This window comes from Lissotriton vulgaris, chromosome 1_1 (genome assembly GCF_964263255.1).
Source record: "Lissotriton vulgaris chromosome 1_1, aLisVul1.2, whole genome shotgun sequence".
In the NCBI taxonomy this organism is placed as follows: Eukaryota; Metazoa; Chordata; class Amphibia; order Caudata; family Salamandridae; genus Lissotriton; species Lissotriton vulgaris.
The window spans coordinates 1,562,846,739-1,562,863,376 of record NC_141685.1 but is presented as its reverse complement, the minus strand read 5'-3'; the positions used below and the strand labels follow the sequence as shown (position 1 = coordinate 1,562,863,376).

At 46.1% G+C, this 16,638-nt stretch overlaps 1 protein-coding gene across 3 annotated transcripts in view; it reads left to right on the top strand.

Moving 5' to 3' along the window:
* Positions 1-16,638, top strand: part of LOC147750815 (uncharacterized) — a 702,597-nt gene that overhangs the window by 290,791 nt on the left and 395,168 nt on the right. Inside the window, exon 8 of one of the 3 annotated variants that reach the window (XM_086937022.1) lies at positions 10,292-10,531. The exons of the other annotated variants lie outside the window; for them this stretch is intronic. Within the exon in view, the coding sequence (XP_086793148.1) occupies positions 10,292-10,531 (240 nt within the window). The remainder of the gene's footprint in view (positions 1-10,291; positions 10,532-16,638) is intronic. 3 annotated transcript variants of the gene reach the window in all.

Sequence of the window (16,638 nt, the reverse complement as noted above, 5' to 3'; positions counted from 1 at the left end):
TTTTAATCAATTACATGTCAGGAAACACACGAAGTACCAAAATGCTTCTCTGAGTGATTCCTAAATGCACACAGACTCACTGTGTGATTCTAGACAAGCAACACTATCCCTTACATTTTACCAAAACACATTTACTACTCTACAACACTTAAGGTGACTATACACATTACACAAAATGTTCCCCTACACATTAGTATAGAGTGCTTCTATCAGAACAATTCCTGATTGCACACAAGACTCACTGTGTGATACTAGACAAACAACACTATCCCTTGCATTTCACCAAAACACATTTCATAGTCTAGAATGAGTACTGCTTTTTAGTGTAGAAACTTGACTCATTTTGCAAATACATAAAAAATGACTGGTTTCGAATTATACCAAAACATGAAAACAGCATAGTTATTCGTCTACAAACACATGAAATAGACAAATGCTCATCTCAGAATGATTTCTAAATGCACACACACTCACAATAAAATTCTACTGAAAAAAAAGTACTCCCTGCACTTTAGCAGGAGAAACACGTTAGTCGGGTTAAAATCAAAATGCACCACATACATCCCCTTACAAATTAATAACTCACCTTTCAAATTGTTTTGTAGAATAAGAAGTATGTCAGTCACACACCAGATTTTCTTATACACAATCTCTTCTGTACACCTCTCACCAGAACCAAAGAATGGCAAAGTGTCCCTTCCATTTTGAACACATATACAACTGAACATCAAATCACATTGCTTCCCGCATTAATTCAAAAGCAAACACACATTGCTATTGGTTACACATTTGAACCCTTTCCAATTGACATACATTTGAACACTACCCCAATCTGCCTTCTGCCTGTTACCATAGAAACAGTTCATGGAACACTTAACTGAGCACACAGGTCAAATGTTCATCACACAATGTTGCTAATCAAAACAGCAAGTGTTCTTGACTTTTCAACGTATCAGCTTATCCTATGTAATGTTCCTTTCAATCAGATTTTGTTAACCAATAAGAATCATGCTTTTAAAAAACAGAAACATGCACCCTACTTCTCAGTGTAGAAAGTTGTCATACAACCAATGATTTCTTTTCTTTTTTCAAAACTGCATCTTATCCACCATTTTAGAAAGATTTTACTTTTCAAACGGTCATTTCATTTACAGAGACCATATGAGTGCATCCAGACCTCCCTTCAAGATGCTTAGAGCATGGTTTGTGGGACACAGCTATATTTTCTGGAGCCAAAGGTACGCAGAAAACAAAGGAATTCACAAAGACCTAGGTTTACCAAATGTAGACATTGAATGGATTGGACTATGGCTGAGATACCCGCCACCCCCTCTCAACACAATCCCCAAGGATGGGAAACCGGAAACAGTTCTGAAGTCTTTGGAAGACGGGAGGGAGTAACCCCCCCGGCCGTATTTATTAAAATATGAAACAAAATTAAAACATTAAATAAACAGTTTCATATTATGTACAATTTCATTACCACATTGCGATGTTTGGCTAACCTTAACAGATTCTCTAATACAAAGGTTCTCCTAGCCGAACTAACATCCTGAAAAACATTTACTTGAAATTTTGAAATTGTACATCCTAACGTTTAAGGGCCAACGGCAAGGTCGTAACCGGTGTCAAGATCCCTAACCCAGACATATCGCCCTCACTTGTGAGGGGCGGCCCAGAGGCGTACCTCAAGTGCAATTACCAATTTCCCTTGACTTGACGGGGGCCCCAATAAAACTCGACGCCACTTAGAGGTCGTACGAGGACTCGTGTGAGGTATCTAGAAGGTAGCGTAGACCCCCCCCCCAAACCCCACACAACTTACCATATCTGCCGTCGCAGACGTCCTGGCCCCGGGAAATTCCCCAGGAGGGGGCTGTAACCCCTCCTACCCAGGAAGGGGCCTTGACCGCCTTTCCTCTTCTTTCGGCGACCCATCCTTAGAAGGGACCGCCTCCCCGTTGAGGGGCCAATGGCCACCTCCCCCGAGCGCTCCCATCCGTGCTGGGTGACGCCCACTCATAGGGATCTTCCAATTAGTGCTCACCGATCATGACCTTACCGCCCGACCAAAATAAATACGACAATGCTAACTAAATGACTAAACTAAAATTACAGTAGCAACTATACTTTTATTAAAAGCATGCTTACCAAGGAACACTAAAGCAGAATTTCTTTATTTGCAAAACGTAACACAAATCGACATTCTTTATTACATACTCAAAATCATCACGATAATACCACAACCTGTAAACGAAAATCAGAGTTATCCATCAACTTTATTCAAAACCACTTGCTGTCATCAGGGGCTGGTGGGTGGGTCAAAATTGGCTCTTCGTTCCGTCTCGAGCTCACGTGCAGCGAGGAGGTGCAGCTTCAGAGCACAGGAACAAGAGGATGCCTTCGGATCTTGCTTCTCCTTTTATCCGTCTTCAGGGCGGGCGTAAACCCGCCCCTGCCTGCCCCTAGGGCGTGGCCAGCCACGTCCGTGTCTAGGCCAACCCACTCTAGGGCGGGAAAAGGCGCGCCCCGGCTACGCCGCTTCGGGCATACCAGCCGAGACTCGCCTCCCGCCCAAGATGGCTTCCCGGGGGGATCGTGGTACTCTGCCATACGTTCGGGGGGACCGAGTGGTCGCCCCTTTCCATATGGCTGAGATACCCGCCACCCCCTCTCAACACAATCCCCAAGGATGGGAAACCGGAAACAGTTCTGAAGTCTTTGGAAGACGGAAGGGAGTAACCCCCCCGGCCGTATTTATTAAAATATGAAACAAAATTAAAACATTAAATAAACAGTTTCATATTATGTACAATTTCATTACCACATTGCGATGTTTGGCTAACCTTAACAGATTCTCTAATACAAAGGTTCTCCTAGCCGAACTAACATCCTGCAAAACATTTACTTGAAATTTTGAAATTGTACATCCTAACGTTTAAGGGCCAACGGCAAGGTCGTAACCGGTGTCAAGATCCCTAACCCAGACATATCGCCCTCACTTGTGAGGGGCGGCCCAGAGGCGTACCTCAAGTGCAATTACCAATTTCCCTTGACTTGACGGGGGCCCCAATAAAACTCGACGCCACTTAGAGGTCGTACGAGGACTCGTGTGAGGTATCTAGAAGGTAGCGTAGACCCCCCCCAAACCCCACACAACTTACCATATCTGCCGTCGCAGACGTCCTGGCCCCGGGAAATTCCCCAGGAGGGGGCTGTAACCCCTCCTACCCAGGAAGGGGCCTTGACCGCCTTTCCTCTTCTTTCGGCGACCCATCCTTAGAAGGGACCGCCTCCCCGTTGAGGGGCCAATGGCCACCTCCCCCGAGCGCTCCCATCCGTGCTGGGTGACGCCCACTCATAGGGATCTTCCAATTAGTGCTCACCGATCATGACCTTACCGCCACAGGCCGGATAGTTGACCGGCTATCCGGACCCCCCACAACACTCCTACCTAAAGGTCATGGTGTAACGTTTTTAGCCATGCTAAGAAGTCTCCTATTAGTAACTCATTCCCCACCCGAGACAAATGCACTCCATCCCCCAAATACATACTGTCATCATTAATACACCCATGGGAAATAGCATGCAGTGTCTTGGAACGGAACAACCTACTCACTTTGTTATTAAGCTTCCTGACAGAATGATTTAGAGCAGGAACCGAAATAGCCCCCCGCCACACTTTTCGTGGGATCATATGGGACCATGCAATTGTGCACCCTGGAACTCTCCTCGCTAACCAACTTACAGTGGAAAGCATCGCCTCAAGAAGAAGTCGTCTACCAGTGGTGACCAAATCATTACCCCCAAGATGTACTATCACTACAGACGGCGGTGACCTCGTCCGCCCTAGCAAACCCTCAAAAATTGATTGAAACTGGTCAATACAGAGCCCGCCTCTTCCGTAGAAGGACACACTGTACCCGTATTCCCCAGCTACGTGAATCATATCACCTGCCTTGAATACGTCTGCGGCACGCCTCACGTATGAGTGGCCCACAACCCACACCTCCTTTCTCACAGCCGGTGATGTCTGACCGCTGGCCCGGTGTAGGGTCGACTGCAAAGTCCGCCCCGCCTCGTAGGCTTGCGCAACTGAAAACCAAACAAAAACAAGAAGCGTGAGTACATTGCTACAGCTTCACAACATGTGCAACCGCACATACCTCTTATAACAATTAGAGGACCAACGCCCCACCCGTTTAACTTGTTCAACATCCAGACCCCTGGCTGTTGCTTCTGTAGCAGCCCCTATTAGGCATGGGCGGAAAATCCGTTCCGCTCGCGGATTTTGCGGATTTTCGGGAAATCCGCAATCCGCGAGATTTGCGAATTTCCTGCAAAATCCGCAAATCCGCGAGCAGCGGATTTTGCTCGCACTGCTCGCACTGTTCGCGTGAGTTCGCGCCCCGCGAATAAGTGCGAAATTGCAGAAATACGATCTAAGCAAAACTGAAAGTAACTACTTACCAGGTTCAAAAGTTCAGGCACATCATTAGTAGCCATTTCCTGTAGTGCTTCCTGAGGGGCCCCTCCAGAGTTCAGTTGCCAGTTGCAACTATTATGTGACCCTGCTCTGAACCTCAGAATAGTTACACATATGCCACAAAGGTCCTGAATTACAGCTAAGGGAGACAAGCAGGAGCCAGGCTGGAAGTTAAAATCCATTAATCAGCCCCTAATTCATTATTGTCAGTTGGGGCAGGGCAGGTGTTGTAACTAATTTTGCAACAATGAAAGCACTTAGCAAGTGCAAAAGATCACTAATCAGGGCGCACTAAGGAAGCAGGTGCCAGCTAAAAAAATATTCTGTGACACATTAATCAGCCCCAAATTAATTCAGGTCACTTGAGGCAGGGAAGGTGTGCTTTGCTTTGCCGAAAATAATGTACACTGGACAACCAGAGGGTGTGGTGATGAAACAGAGGGTGGCATGGGTGGGCCAGAGGGTGGCATGAGTAGTCAGAGAGTGGCAGTGGTGACAGAGAGTGGCAGTGATGAAGAAGAGTGTCCCAAACAGGTTGGACACGTAGAAACAACAAGTTCGCAAAACTTGCGACCCGACAGGTAAGTTCGCAAATTGCGAAATTGTAAAAACCCTCGCGAAATGGCAGAAACACGGGCGAACACAAAAAAAAAAAAAAATCCGCAAATTCGCGGGAATTCGCGGATTTTGCGGATTGCGAGTTTGCAAATCCGCAAATTCGCGGATTGCCAATCCGCAAAATCCGCTCATGACTAGCCCCTATCCGAAAGGAATGGGTCCCAAACTCGCCCGGGTTCAAGGCCGCAGCGGCAAGGGACATCGCAAGCACCCGCTGAAACTGAAACTTTGTCAGTGGGGTGGCGTCAGCGTGTCTCAACAAGGTCCCCCCCCATGATGCCACCCTTCGTGCTAAATAATCTTCTAGACACCTTACCGGGCACATGGAGGACCCGGGAATCCTGCGTATGATTACGCAGTCACCCATCCCACTTTGATCGGTCTTAGACCTGACAAACGAGACCGTCATCGTCTCCCCTCTGATCTGGACGTGCTCCTGGCACAATCCTCATGTCACATCCTGCTTGTTCCTTGCCACTAATGCGCTTACCCGCATAGCCCCATGGAATGCCAGCGTAAAAGCGGCTCGGAATAATACCGTCTCAAACTGAGACGAACACGTAGCAGGGAGACTGGACAATAACTGGGCCAGCCTATCCAAACCTATCGGGCGCCTCTCATCTACTCTGCGACCCTCAAGGCGTTGCCACCCCCGTAGCGCTTTCTGTACAACGAAAGACGCTGTCGGATCCTGGATCCCGTGAGCCCTGGCAACAAAGGAAATGGCCGCCCGATGTCTCTGAGCCGTGGCCACCGATTTCCCGACCCGATGTAAGGACATCAGAAAATCCACCACCCACTCTTCCTGGCCCCAAAGCTCCCCCCTATCAGTACCCAAAAAGGCCAAATAGGACCGGAACGCCCCTTCATATGCCTTCCTTGTCCTGGGAGCTAAACTCTCTCCCACGAGGTTACGAAGTTCGGGGCACCGAGAGACCAGAGAGCTTCGGGAAAGGGTGCCGGCTCCGGGTCCGCTGTGGGAAGGAAACCCCAGAAAGCCTGTATACGAAAACGAGACAGTGCATCAGCCGCCTGGTTCATTACCCCTGGGACATGTCTTGCTCTAAATAACACATTTAATTGCATACAAAGTAAAACAATTTCTTTGAGCAGTCTCAAAATCCACTTGCATCGTGCTGCCTGGCTATTGATACACTCGACCACGGTCATATTGTCAGACCAAAATACCACCGAGTGATCTCTGAACCCTTCGGGCCAAGTTCTCAGGGCCACTAAAATGGGGAAAAGTTCCAGGAAAGCAATGTTACTTGTCAGTCCACTGTCATGCCACCATGTTGGCCACTTTTGTGCAGACCATCTCGTGCCGAATATGGCACCGAAACCTATGCTCCCCGCCGAATCTGTCCACAACCCCAGCTCCTCAGAGGACACGGCTGGTTTGTTCCAGACGACTCGACCATTGAAATCCGCCAGAAATGCCAACCAAATGCGCATGTCCTGGCGGACCTCTGCCGAGAGCCTTGTGCGATGATGGCCCTCCTTCAGGCCGACCATGGCTTGAGCGATCGAACGCGAAAAGGGGCGGGCCATTGGTATAACCCTCAGGGCAAAATTCAACTGGCCCACTAACTGCTGTAATTGATGCAGCCTAACCTTAGGTCCCCTTATACACATCTGCAGGGATGTCCTGAACTTTGACACTTTGTCAGCTGGTAAACGAAAACAACCTTCTGCGGAGTCTAACTCGATCCCCAGAAACTCGAGGCACGTGGAAGGCCCCACAGTCTTACCTGGTGCCAATGGCACGCCAAACCGATTCATCAAATCACAAAACTGTGCTAAAGCCTGCCCACATTCCGGGTCCCCGGCCGCCCCCAAGAACAAAAAATCATCCAGGTAATGCATCACATTTCGGAAACCTGTCTTCCTTGTGAAGACCCATTGTAGAAAGCTACTGAATTTTCGAAATAGGCACAAGATATAGAGTACCCCATCGGCATACACCTATCCATGTAATAATGACCCTGAAACATGAAACCTAAGAGACGCTGATCGTCTGGATGTACCGGGAGCAACCGGAACGCTGACTCGATATCAGATTTAGCCATCAGCGCCCCGGGCCCCAGGCGATTCAAAATGGCTACGGCCTCATCGAATGATGCGTACCGCACCGAACACACTTCCGGGTCTATTGCTTCATTGACGGAGAGACCACGTGGGGCTGATAAATTATGTATCAACCGAAACTCACCCGGGTCCTTCTTTGGGACCACCCCTAACGGGGAACAAACAAAATTAGGAACCGGTGGTTTACTAAACGGACCGGCGACTCGACCTCGAGCCACCTCCTTCCTGATCTTATTCTGTACCACAGTCGTATGCTGAAAGACCGATAGCTGATTTTTACATTTCGATGCACCCTGAAAGTCCCCCACTGGGATGCGGAAACCATAAGAAAACCCGTTCCGCAACACCCCAGCAGAAGCACGATCCGGGTATTCACTGAGCCAAGGAATCATTGCCACGGTATCAATCGGGGTAGGTAAAGGCGCCCCTCGGACTATGTTAGACCTGTTTGGCGCCTCCTCTACCCCCGTTATCACCCGTTTTGGCTCTGCACGTGGACTCAGGATGGGATGATTGCCCACACCCACTACATTCATGTCTAAATTTGCATGATCCCTGGGGCCTAGTACATTTACCCCTGTTGAAGTTCCAACAAACCCCCCTTTTTCCTGTGTTACCGGCAGGCTTCGAGTAATTGTCTGTACCCGCACCTGACCGAAAGGGCGTCCCCGCATACTGGCGGGAAGACTCGCCGACGACACTCCCCACTAATGGCAATTTTAACATACCAGTCTCCTTCATTTTGGACCATGACACAGAATCATAACAATCCCATGTTAAGTTTTTATCGTGTTCTTTAGCTTTTCTAAACAGGTTATCGTAGCAGAACCAATGATTACCCTCGTGTGATACCGAGTACCCCATGATTCGTGATTGATAAATCGGCAATTCGGGTAACAGATCAGGCCTTCGCTCCCCCAAGATCGATGTGAAAACCCCCCACGCTTGGCCCCAATTGCCAATGTTTTCATTTACCTTAAAGGCGGCCATTTTTGCGCGCCAAACACTCGGATGCATGAGCTCCTTCTGGCCCTTGACATGCTCCATCTCATAGTGATCAGTAAGCAACGAGAATATGTTTACATACTCCCCTGCCCATATCTTTTCCTTAATAGCCAAAGGAACATGCTGACCCAATTTTTCCCTACGAGAGGGAGCCGACTCATCCCTCGCAATCGGCAATGGCCGCTTACCTGCACCAGACGTTGTCTCTGCTACTGAACCCGTCCCCTGCGGCTTCTCTACTGCTGCAGCCGGCGTGGACACCTTCGCTGCTTCTCGTGACTCACGCAGTTGCTTCATTAGCTCCTGTGCGTCGACAGCCGTGGCGCCCTCTTTACCTTTTCCCAACCACGCTGCCAATTGTGCTGCCAACTCGGGCGGCATATCTTCCTCGGACACGGGGGTGACCACAACGGGAATCGGATTCCCTTCCTTCGGCACGGGAGTCGGTGCCTCGAGCGGGGCACTGGGACCCGGGATGTCTTCTCCCGCTGCTCCCCTCCTGGGTCTCTTGTTTTTCCCTCCCGGGGCTGCTCCCGCCAAAGGACGTTTTGGTCCCCCTTCCTCGTTCTTATCCACTCGCCTCTTTAGTTCGGTCATCTCCTTCATGAGAACACGCAGCATCTGTTCGGTAGTCATGCGCTTTCCCGCCTTCTTCGGCATTCTCCAACAGAGTATCTGTAAAACAAACAAGAACGATTACAACGCTCAAAATTGGCTCTTCGTTCCGTCTCGAGCTCACGTGCAGCGAGGAGGTGCAGCTTCAGAGCACAGGAACAAGAGGATGCCTTCGGATCTTGCTTCTCCTTTTATCCGTCTTCAGGGCGGGCGTAAACCCGCCCCTGCCTGCCCCTAGGGCGTGGCCAGCCGCGTCCGTGTCTAGGCCAACCCACTCTAGGGTGGGAAAAGGCGCGCCCCGGCTACGCCGCTTCGGGCATACCAGCCGAGACTCGCCTCCCGCCCAAGATGGCTTCCCGGGGGGATCGTGGTACTCTGCCATACGTTCGGGGGGACCGAGTGGTCGCCCCTTTCCAATAGAGGGTTAAAGTGGCACCAATTGATGTCATTGGTGAAATCCTTTTTGCATCTCCAACACCCTGACCTCATAATTGTGCAATGTAGTGGCAATGATCTAGGCACTTTGACTGGGGTAGCTCTGGAAATGTTTATGAAGGATACCTTTGGAGAATTGATGTCCCTTTTCTCCCAAACAGCCTTTGTCTATTCTAACATATGCCAAAGGCAGGAATGGAACTGGTCCAATCAATTTTGTCCACCGATTGAGAAAGCTAGGAAACATGTGAATAAATCTTTCTGCTTTTCTCAGAGACTATAGAATGGGGTCCATTTACCACAACAATCTCAGTTTCAGTATGGATGGCATCTATAGGAAAGATGGTGTACATTTTACAGATGAGGGAAACAGAGTCTTCCTCATAAACTTTAGACTCTGCCTAGGTACTTACTTATAGGTACCAAAATCTCTCAATAAACAAGGGCTCTTTTTAGAGCCACCTAGGAACTAAACACATAAACTTGAAGTATATCTGAAAAAAAGATTTTTTATTTTGCTTAGTCGTGCACCCAACGCGTTGCAGTCATGCACTCAACATGTAGAAGTCGTGCACCAAACACTCCCGGCCTCTCATAGCAAACAGTGTCCTGGGGGTAGGCACCCCAGGACACTGCAGGAGCCACCCTGGGGGGTGGCGGTCCCCAGGACCCTCGGACTCCAGGAGGGGGGCCATGCAGCCCCCCTCCCACAATACAGAAATCCCTGGAGTGGTGGTCCCGCGCGGCGTGAGGGGCCGTTAAGCTCCCCCCCCCACAAATTATATTGGGAGGGACTTTTGACCCCCTCCCAACAATTATCTGCCAGGCTTTGATGACGTACTTACATGATCAGTCAGGGTCAATGACAAACTGCTGTAAAAGTGATGTCCAATACATGGTATCGCATATTCCACAGAAAGAGAGCGGGTGTCACTCACCTTTTCCTAGGCTACCTGCCGTTTACTTTGGTTTTAAATGTAGCTTTGCTTGCTCCTAACATCTCCTCAACCACTTGAAGGTCGCTTTGTGTTTTTGTCTCCGCAGGTCCCAATGAAATCATCAATGTGTCCCACAATAGAACCACAGATGGCATCTTCCTCTCCTGGACCACACCGCCCAAGTATCATTTCATTCATGTCACCGTGGGGGGGAAGCTGCATGGGATTACCAGAAACCGCAGCTACTTGGTTACGGGGTTGCCCAGTTGTACAGAAAACAAATATACGCTAGAAGCATTGTGTGGAAAGTCAAGTAGCGGCATTGTGACTATAAGGGATTACACAGGTAATAAGGATGTAGGCACGTTTATTACGCTTGTGTTCCAGGTTTTGACAAAAGGGTTATGTTACTTGATGTGTATAGTTGTGAGTGGCTAACCTTACGCAACAGGGATAGTTTCTACCAAGACATTCTGAGTGTGTCATTGATAGTTCATTTGTTTCTCCACACATTTGAGACCCTGAAGTAGAAACCATTCCCTGTGTCCAGACCAGTGCAAAGTGGATGGATTCCTACTGACTTCCAACCTCGCTTTCTCCTCATCCCCCCACATCATGGCACTTCAACACAAACACAATCTGTGATGTTTTACCACACTCCCAATCCTCCCACACTGTTCTCACGACTTGAATTCTAATAACATTAGTAAAGGACTTCAGTTTTTACTGTTTTCTACAGATAAACTCAGACAGAAAATCATCTGTTTTCCTGTTTGAATTTATTTTTAAATAGACATACAATGGAAATGTTTTGTGGGTTTTTTTTTTGGAGTGTTTCTAACTATTGTCAGTCCCACAGGCAAAAGGCTGCATGGATTTACAGGTAAGGGGATTAAAAAAACATAATGTTTCCTAATGGGTTCAAACCGCTGTAGATGTGCCAAAGGGTGATGCTAAAACGTTAATGTTTTCATTTAAGTGTATTAATTTATTATCAGAGTATTCATATCATTAAAACATGAAAGGAATTCAAATATGAGTGTAGGGAAATTTGTTAATTTCAATTTCATTTTTCACAAACAACCCCCCCAAAAATGGATAAACGAAAGACATAAACAAAAAAATTAATATAGATAAATACAGATGGAAGTGTCAAAAAATAAGTTCCAGAAGCCCTAATAATGCATTATACTGCTAGTTATAACCAATGCTGGACAGTTGTCCTTCTGCCTTCTTCTGGCGCCATTGGCATACACCATTTATTTCTCACTTCATTTTACTCTCTGGGAGAGTATGTGAATGCAGATCTGTTTCATCACTATAGTCATTACAGGTCTAGATACAACGAACATTATACACTGATGGAAAATATAATCGGTCACCTCCAATGTGAGTGCTTATTACTGCCCTGTCCCCTCCCCCTTACTTGGAGCAGCATCCACGTGTCAGTTCTTCTACTGCTACGTTTATATGTTTAAATCTCTTCAGTATGCAAGGCCAACACCGAGTCCCAGAATGAGGTCTGGCTAATGGGAACTCTCAGTGCAGCATCCCTACACCAAAAATAGTAGCAGGAAAACACAAAAATATATTTTCTTCAAAAATATGACATATAGGTATGTCAAGCCTTGACTGCTTCGCTAACAGATTTGCTACATTACAAACAAAGGAACAGATGGCACTTTTTGGTATAACGTTTGTGGTAGGCTAGCAAGGTACTATCTTTCGGAATGCAGGTACACCTCAATGTACGAGTCTTCCAAAGAGGAGTAGTGGCTGAAACAATGGACATTAATGGTACTTAATTTGGGCGTTAATTCTGATAGAGCAGATCAAAAATCTGCAGAGCCTAAAGCTGACTGTAATATGGAAGGTATGTTAATATATTCTGTTACTTTCAGGAATGTTAAGAATGCTGATGTTTGGAATTCATTACATGTTCTAGACTGTTAATACTTTGTTAGGCTGTGTGTGTCATTGGAAAGAAAACACTTCACCGTGGAAGTACTGGTCGTGGGTCCTGATATGACTAAATCATAACTTGAACTTTGGAGTCTCTTCTTGGAGTACTTTAAATGTAGTTTCCATACTACATTTATTGGCGACGGGATTTATGGATGGACTGGACCCACCGACAATTTTAAATTGTGAGTTTTAGTTTTGAACATATTTTGGATACCGCAGCATCTATTTATCTAATTTGGATTTATTCTTCCGAAGAGCGTTTTATTACACGTGGTACATTTTGCTCTACTTGTTTATGGCAATTTTTGCACGTGTGTGTGGAATTAATGCTCAGAAGAATATTGGATTTTGAAAAGGCTGCTGGAATGCTGTTGATTGCATGCGTGTGAAAGCACACGTTTGAGCATCAAAGCTGGATTTGATCGACCGTTAGATCGAGCGGTGGTGTGGTGCTCATTAATCGTTGTTGTTGAGCGACTGCTAGTCTGTTTCAAGCATCGTTCAAGTAACTGCATTATTTAAAAGGAACTTACTGGCCCAGTCGCGCAGCTTCACCCGGAGTTCTGAATGCGCGCTTGCTGTATTCCATGCGCATTGCATTTTCACGTCGTCTAAAGAAAATAGATGACATCGCACAACAACATCATAACGCAACGCACGTAACGGCCGCCATTTTGTTGACACTGTGTTCCTTAGCAACGAACTACACCGCGTTTCACCCGACAACATTTTGATTGTATTGAAGAAAAGCAACGCGAACAAGGAAATAAAAAGAAGCGACTTATTATTTAGAAAGAAAAACAAGAAACATTACATATTTGATTTTCTGAGGAAATATTAACATTTGAATTGAAGTTCAGGAACCAATACTATTTTAGAATTATCTAATTTACAACGGTATTGCTTGGTATTATTATTATTATTATATATATATATATATATTCACTGAAAAAACCATAGGTTTCACACCAGTTATAGTTACCTGTAAATTTTAGTGACATAAAACCATTGGAATTCCACGTTATAGTTAATTGGACTCACTATAACTTGCGCGCCTGCAATGCACTGCAGATGACGTCACATATTACATCACTCATGACATCACTGATGACTCCAGTTTTTTAAATGCTAATTCCTAACTATAACTGGTGTGAAACCTATGGTTTTTCAGTGAATTTCATAGGTTTTTAAAATGCTAATTCCTAACTATAAGTCTCACTTTATAAGTAAGACTGTTAACGCTCTAGTTGTTCTTTAGAACACTCTGGTACATTCTATCATTGGGCTATAATTGGGCTACATATGGCTGATATTTGGGCTACATTTGTTTTTTTTTGTCTCTGGTGGCCATCTTTGGGCTACATTGGGCTACATTTGGGCTACATTTGGGCTCTAACATATATATAGCCCAATGTAGCACAATATATATTTTTTTGAAAGTTAATTTTCGTAAAAACCACTTCAGTATAGCAAAGGCACATCGGGCTACCAGTCCCTACAATTTTTCCCATTTTTTTAAAAATTATTATTTTTTTTTTTTGCCTTGAGCGCTCCCGGTGAGCGCCCCGGAGAGCGTACTCGTTTGAAGCGCCCCGGTGCGCGAACCGGGAAGCGTCCCGTTAGCGCCAATGTCGCGAACGAAAACATGATTGTGACGTATCGGGTAGCCGCGTCCGCTTGATATGCACGGCGTAAACGCACCCGGAAGCCCTGGGGCGCGTAGCGTAAGCGCGTCGGGTCATGTGACCTGAAAATAACACTTTTGATTGGCTCACAACAGTTTTGTTTTCCAAATGATGAAAGACCCCACCTTTTTTCCTCATTTTCACTTTGTTGTTTGATTGAAGAGGACTGCGAAAAATGGCTTCAGTAGTAGCAGCTGCAGGTGCATCTGGACCACCACCACCACCTCCACCACAAGACCACATTGGTGGTCATGAAGAAGAGGAGGACGAAGAGGAGCAGGAGGAGAGGCAATATCTGCCTGAGGACACTCCCCCATACAAACCCAAAGAACATTTTATTCGGGAGTTTTTCAAAATGCCAAGGGGTGCCAAAAAAGTAAATGCAGCAAAGGTGACTTGCCTGATCTGTGACCAAGAACTGTCAAGAGGGAACCCAAACATTAAATATTTGTTTGGGAACCACACGATGATAAGGCACATGCAGAGGAAGCACCCAAACAATTACTCAAGAGCAGAAGTCCGGCAACTGAGCAAGAACCCTCCCCAACCTTTAACTTCAGGCACCTCCAACCAACCCACTCCATCGGGTGCAGAGGCTAGGGAGATGGTTCCTAATGTTCAAACTAAGTTTTCCAAATTTAAATTTGTTTGCATATATTGCAACAAAGCTATATCTTATGGTGAGCAGAGCATCACTTTACTTAATGGAGCTGCAGACAACCATCACTGCAGCAAGCAACCTTAATTTTTTTCAATTTTTTTGCTCCAGTTGAGCTGTTTGCAATTCCCTGTATTTTGTTTCACCCCAGAAAAACTACAAAAAATATAAAATTGTTCTGAAAATCAAAAAAAAAATGTTCAAAAAACAAAAAAATATAAAACAACAAAAAGAAAAAAAAACAGTTCTTTTCAGAACTACCTCCCATTTATATAAAATGACTTACATTTTTAAACTCTGCCATTCTCTTTTATCCCTGGTGCGCTCCCCGGTGCGCGTACCGGGCGCTCCCCCCGCGCAATTCGAAAAAGAATTATTTTTTTTTTTGCCCAGCGGGACCCTTTTATAGCCCCCACATAAAACCTAGGGGGTCAGGGGGGGTCTACCCTGCCCCCTTATGGTCAATTCCCCCTTTGTTTTGGCCACCTCTTGTGTCTCGATCCTACCGAGACACAAGATGGCGGCCGCTCCTGACTGTTTCGAATGTTTACAGTCACCCTGAACCAATCGGCTTTCTGCGCGCAAGTCGCGTGTCGCGCCCGGAGCGCGTACCGGGGCGCGCTTATTGATATATATATTTTTTTGAACCTAAATTACTCAAAATCCACTGTAGCACATATCTTGAGACATAGCAAAGGCACATCGGGCTACCAGTCCCTACAATTTTGCCAAATTTGGTGTAAATCCATTCAGCCGTTCGGGCTAAAAGTAAGGTCGACCCCCCTATGGAAATTAACATGGGGAAAACGCATTTTGGGACACCCCATTTATCTCGGCCCCCGCTTGACGCATCCCCCCCCAAACTTTCAGGGAAGGACCAGAGCTCAACGAGGCCATTTTGAGGAAATTTTCAGGCAGATTCGTCAACCGGCGCCAAAGTTATTCCCATTTCGGTCTACTGAAATCAGCCCGAAAGGTACTCCCACTGCTTCCGGATCCAGCTAAGAAGCTTTTGATGCGGGGTTTAATCCTTTCTAGGCTTGACTTTGGTAATGCCCTGTTTCTTGGTGCCCCTGAAGCTACCTTTAAAACTCTCCAACAGGTGCAAAATGCTGCTGCCAGAGTCTTGATGGAGATCCCTAGAAGGCAGTCCGCTGCCCCGGCCCTAAAAGCACTTCACTGGCTCCCCGTTAAGGAGCGGGTGAAATTTAAGGCGTTGTGTACGGCCCATAAAATTTTACATGGCAAAGGCCCCCCCATCCTTGTTAATATGGCCCGTCCCTATAAACCTCCACGCCTTTTGCGCTCAGACCAGCAACATCTTTTGCAATCTGCGAGAGTCAGGAGAGCTCGGACGGGGGGCAGGCGTTTCTCGGTTCAGGTGGCATCCCTGTGGAACTCTCTGCCCCTTAAGATTCGCTCAGAGCACAAGATCCTAATATTTAGGAAACTTCTTAAAACCTACTTGTTTCCACAGTAGTGAGTTATCGAGTTCCTCCTTCTTTGGTCTGTTGCGCCGGGATGCCCCCGGGTAAGCTGAGCGCATTACAAATTTCATATAATAATTTCATATAATAATAGAATGTTGAGATTTAACATTGAAAAAAATCCTAACTATAACTACCTACTGGCGACCACCAGTAGGTAATATATATATATATATATATATATATCTCCAACAAGTGCAACCTCCCAGGAAATCACGCAGATCCAATGCAGCTTTTTTACAGGCACAAGTTTATTTATGAGCTGAACCAAACAATCTGACGCGTTTCGGGCATCCGCCCTTGCTCACAGACAGTCAGTGTTGGAAATGGCCACATTTAAATACCCTGTGCATCACAGTGAAAGTGCATTTTTTTTGTTTTTTTGCTCAGTACCACGTGATTACTGAAAGAGAGGACAAACTACCAATACTTCATCTTGTAGTCTGTTTTCCAAACATTTACAAATTTAAATATCGCAAATAAAGTACATTTCATGGTTCAAATCCAAACATAATGCGAGAATAAAAAAATGTTTAGTTCATAAAAATAGTGGAAAAGAAATCAATGCATAAAATGCCTGTATTTCATTATATCAAATATTAACAGTCAATGCCCCAGCATATAGATCGATATCACAGTGCAAAAATACGCAATAAAG